Source organism: Alligator sinensis, unplaced genomic scaffold (genome assembly GCF_000455745.1).
Source record: "Alligator sinensis unplaced genomic scaffold, ASM45574v1 scaffold1659_1, whole genome shotgun sequence".
Lineage (NCBI taxonomy): Eukaryota > Metazoa > Chordata > Crocodylia > Alligatoridae > Alligator > Alligator sinensis.
The window spans coordinates 161,590-166,271 of NW_005843290.1; the positions used below are offsets into that span (position 1 = coordinate 161,590).

A 4,682-nucleotide genomic window follows, 5' to 3' on the forward strand; every position below is an offset into this window, starting at 1 on the left:
AAGAACTGAGATAGTCTGGAAAAAAGAAGCCTGAGAAGGGGATTTGATAACAGTCTTCAGCAACGTGGAGGTTGGTATAAAGAGGACAGAGATCGACTATTCTCTGTGGCCTCAGGAGACAGGACAAAGAGCAATGGACTCAAACTGCAATAGGGACATTTCGGTTGCAGATTAGGAGGAACTTTCTCACTACATGGGGGATTCAGCCCTGCAACAGATACCCAGAAGTTGTGGACTCTCCATCTGGAAACTTGGAAGAGCAGGCTGGGCAGAAATTTGTTGAGGATGGCTTAGACAGGGATGATCCTGCCTTGAGCAGATTACATGATTTTCTGAGATACCTTCCAGACCTACTTTTCTATAATTCATTCATGATGCTAAAAGGAACCACATAGATAGATAGATAGATAGATAGATAGACAGACACAGACAGACAGACAGAGCTTCAACTGATATATAGACGCACATACGTCAAGCAAAGATATCTTTATTTTTCATCCTTTTTGCAAAAAGAGTACCAAACAAACCCTTCCCAAATCCCAAAAGAGCAGCCAAGAGTGGAGCCATGTGGGGTCAAAAGGGAAAGAATAAGCTCAAGGGAACAAGCGAGACAGATGCTGCCCTGGCAGAGAAGGGGCCGTGGGCTCCAGCTGAGGCCCTTGTTCCCAGAAGGGGAAAGCCTTTCCCAATGCTCTCTATGATCTGGATGTCCTGGGCAAGTGCCCTAACCAGTAGGCTAGTGAGATAAAACAGGGGAAGGCCCTCCTCCTCCACCATTTCACGCCCAGGAGGTAGGAGAGCCGGGGTTTTCTGTGTCACTGCAGGGGAAAGCAGACTCTGAGGCTTTGCATAAGGGCCAGAAACTTGCTAACCAACCTCTTTCTTTCCCGGTTTAGACCGTGGGCTGGCAGGTGGGCAGATGCACTCTCTTCCTGTTTCTGGCTAGAGGCGGCCCCTCCTCAGCAAGGGCTCTGTGAAAGCCAGAGGACCCGGTGCCTGAGCTATTGCTCTGACTTGCTCTGGGGCAGGCTGTGTGGTTTTGGTGCTGGCTGCATCTACAGGTGCAGCTGTTTCCTTGTTCCCAGCCCCAGCTCGTGCAGGACACCACGCTTTCTTTTCTGAGGGCCAAGAGTGCCGGCTGGCTGTCATCCTCCTCGGGGGCATCCTGCCAGGGGCCATCCCCAGGATCACACTAAGGGGCACAGAGCCCCTTCATCATCACTGAGTAGGGTGGAAAGAATCTCCCTGGCCACAGAAGTGATTTGCAGCAGCTGTGCGAGGCCGGCCTTTGCTGGAAGAGGCAGCTCAGGGACCCTCTAGTTCTTCTTTCTGTGCCCAGGGTTTTCCCTGTGGTGACAGGGTGCAGGGAGCACTTCCTCTGTGGTGGACACCATTCTAGCACCTCAACGAGGGAAGTGGGCAGCGTGTGATGTCAGCGGGTCCCGTCCCATCACTCCTCTGGGTTGCTGCTGACCCAGTACTTGCCCTTTGGCTGCCGCGACTGCTTGGAGCCCATCACTGCCCAGCAGCCGTGGAGCGATGCCCTTTCAAAGGCAGCCTCCCCCATTTGGTGGCCACCGCTTTCCCCACTGGTCATAAAATGTGTCCCAAGGGATGGATTATATGTGCGCTAGGACTGATAAGATCCTCTGGGAGGGGAGATGTCATCTCACGTTCATTCTCATCTCCCCTCCGGAAGGGTGTAGGGGGCTGACCCCACCAGCATCCTTCCTCACAGAGGAAAAAGAAAAGCTTTTCCTCTCCTTGAGTGTAAGACCCCAGCCTGGACTCTGGGCATCATGTCCCCCAAAATGGCAGCCTTCATATGGGGCACCCAATTGAAATGGACCTCATCACCTCTCCCAACAGTTGGGAAATCGAGGAGAGGAAGTTTGGAGCATCAGGTGGACTTAATTAGTTATTAGAAAGCACAATGAGAAAGCAGATACACAGTAAATTATCAGGGTACAAAGGGCAGTGAGAGAAGTGACCAACTTCACCATCAGCTGGGAGGTCCCATGAGGGTACCAGTTGTCCATGAATCCTTTAGCCCCTTGGTTCTGATGTTTCTCAGAACCACCAGTACCTTCCCTTATCTCTCTTCTTACCTGCATGTGTATTAACCAGTGTGTTGTGCTTATCCAGTGGAATGGCAGCTGACTGCACATGGTTACATTTTTTCAATCAAAAGACAAAACACCCAGATGCTATAGCTCTTACTTCTAACTACATCTGGTGCTTCCCAAAAGCACTGATCAGCATTTGGCCCAGATTAATAATACCAGTGGCCTTGAGCAATACTGGTTTAATGCTGAAGTTGCAAAGTTTTGCTTTAATGGGAACACTTAGCAGGTGCAGATTGAACAGATTTGTCACTGCAGCAAAGAGCTCCAGACCTCAGGGGGCAAATAGCCCTGCTAGAGGGTGCTAGGGGGAAGCAGGGAAAGGCCACAAGGGCTCATCAGCAAAGAAAGGTGTGTCCTGGAGATGCAGCGGTGCAGGGCTGACACAAATCAGGCTGAGACGGCCCATGCAAAGGAAAGGACTGTGAAGAGCAAAAGGGGCTTCAGCCACACAAACAGCAGGAGAAGTGAGACTTGAATGCAGTGAGGACAGGGTAGAGGTGAAAGGTGATGGAGGGGAGACCCAAGAGCTAAGTGAGCACTTTGCCTCCATGCTCAGTGGTGATGGTGCTGACTCTGGAGGCAAAGGTAGGACATGCAACAGGGATGAGGGCTTGGATGTGGAAATAGGCAGAACCAGAGAGACAAACCTCACAGCTCTCCTACTGGGGTGATCGATGATTTCCATCTCCAGGCCTGCTGCAGCCCCAAACTGTGAAAGAACTGGCACAGGCATTGCAGGCTCTGGGGTGCCCGTCTGGCCCCTGGGAATGCCCTGGGGGTGAGAGGGCAGCAGGGACAGGTCTGGTGGGGATGCTGGGACAGTGGGGAGGTGCTGTGGGCTGGTGTCCAACATGAAGCTGGTCCTACACCACCGGGTATCCCTGAGCACTCTGGGCTAATCTGATCTCTCTCCTCCCTCTGCGTAGCCAGGATGTGTGCAGTGGAGCAGGCAGCTCTCGTAGTCAGGAGTTTTCTCCCCAGCCCAGCAGGGGCTCTGGAAAGTCCCTCCCCATGTGGTCTCAGCCCCTTGTGTGCACTGGGGGTGACAGCTCTGGCCCTCTCTTGGCAGGTCTTGGGGCATAAGTCCAGAAGGGGCCACGGTGGGCAGCTGGTTTCCTGGAGGGCATAAGACTCCAGGCTTCCTTGGACAGCTTCAGGGTTTCTGATGACATCACTGGTTGGGAGAAATAGGCTTTCCATACCCATGTTCCATCTTCTCTTTGCCGCTCATGCCCTTGGCCTAGCTGGTAAGTCTTCTGATTTTCCTTACATAAATGTCAAGGTCCCAAACCCCTGGAGCTTGACAATCCCTGAGTACCAGAGGGCATCCTAACCCAAAGCACCGAATCATAGACAACATGAGTGGATGCTGCTCTGACTCCTGTGTGCAGGGTTTGGGCTAGGGGTGGGCAAAATGTGGCCCACGGGCCAGATGCAGCACCCCAAGCTATTCTATCTAGCCTGCAGGGCCCCTAAAAAATTTAGAAAATTAATATTTATCTGCCCTGGGCTGCCTGTCATGCGGCCCTCGATGGCTTGCCAAGACTCAGTAAGTGGCTCTCCACCCAAAATAATTGCCCGCCCCTGGTTTGGGCTCATCTTCCACCCACCTGGGCACTGACTTCTCCTTTTCCTGCTCCCTCCCTCCCTGTCTGCCTGGCCCCAGCAGCTGCACAGAAGGCCGTGCTGACCCTGGACCCTCCCTGGAGCACCGTGTTTGAGGGGGACAGCGTCACTCTGACGTGCAGGGGGCCCCGCTTTCCTGGATCAAACCTCACACTTTGGTATTTCAAGGACAAGCTCTGGAAATCTACCTACAAAAAGACCCTCCTAATTAAAGATGCAGAAGAAACACAGACAGGCAAATATGAGTGCCAGATATAGGGCTCCCCACGCAGCAACCCGGTCCAGCTGACTGTTTCCAAGGGTGAGTCCAGGACCACCGTGTTCCCTCCTTTCTGCTCTGCTCCAGACTCCGAGTCCTATGGGCTCTGAGGCAGGACATTGGGGTAAATGCAGCTCCCTGCGGGCAAGCAGAGGACAGTTCTGTGGTTTCCCTCCCACAGCTCCCTCTGGGCTCTTCAGGCACTGACCAAGAAGGACCTCTCCAGGTCCAGCAGAGAGGCCTGGGGTTCCTGCCCAGCTTGCTGGAGCTGGAGGAGCACTGGGGCAGGCCCTACAGTGTGTGTTGTGTGCATGGCAGGCAGGAGGGGCTCCAGAAGCTCCTAGGGCAGCAGTGTGGGCAGCTGGCTCTGCCCCCATTGGGTGTCCAAATGTCCGCTCCTCAGGCAGGCAGCCGTGCCCCGTTGTGCCACTGCTACGATGTTTTGTCTCAGGAGTGTGTCACTCGTCTCCCCCCTGCCCCCTTCACTCACTTTGGCCTTGCCCTCCTCTCTGTTGCCCACATGAGGGCAATTTTTTTTGGTTTTCCTCTGGCACAAAAGGAGCCCCTGGGTTATTTTCAGCTGGGACCTAGGACCTCTTTCTTTGTGCCATCCCCATCCTGCCTGGGCAGAGTGTGCTTCGTATTTTGTGCAGTGATCCCTGCCATTCCTG

General features: G+C 53.6%; 1 protein-coding gene across 1 annotated transcript in view; it reads left to right on the top strand.

Moving 5' to 3' along the window:
- The first annotated feature begins 3,057 nt into the window (after positions 1 to 3,057).
- Positions 3,058 to 4,682, top strand: part of LOC102378754 (Fc receptor-like protein 4) — a 13,801-nt gene continuing 12,176 nt past the window's right edge. The window contains 2 exon segments of the mRNA XM_025194728.1: positions 3,058 to 3,373; positions 3,793 to 4,053. Of these exon segments, the coding sequence (XP_025050513.1) occupies positions 3,058 to 3,373; positions 3,793 to 4,053 (577 nt within the window).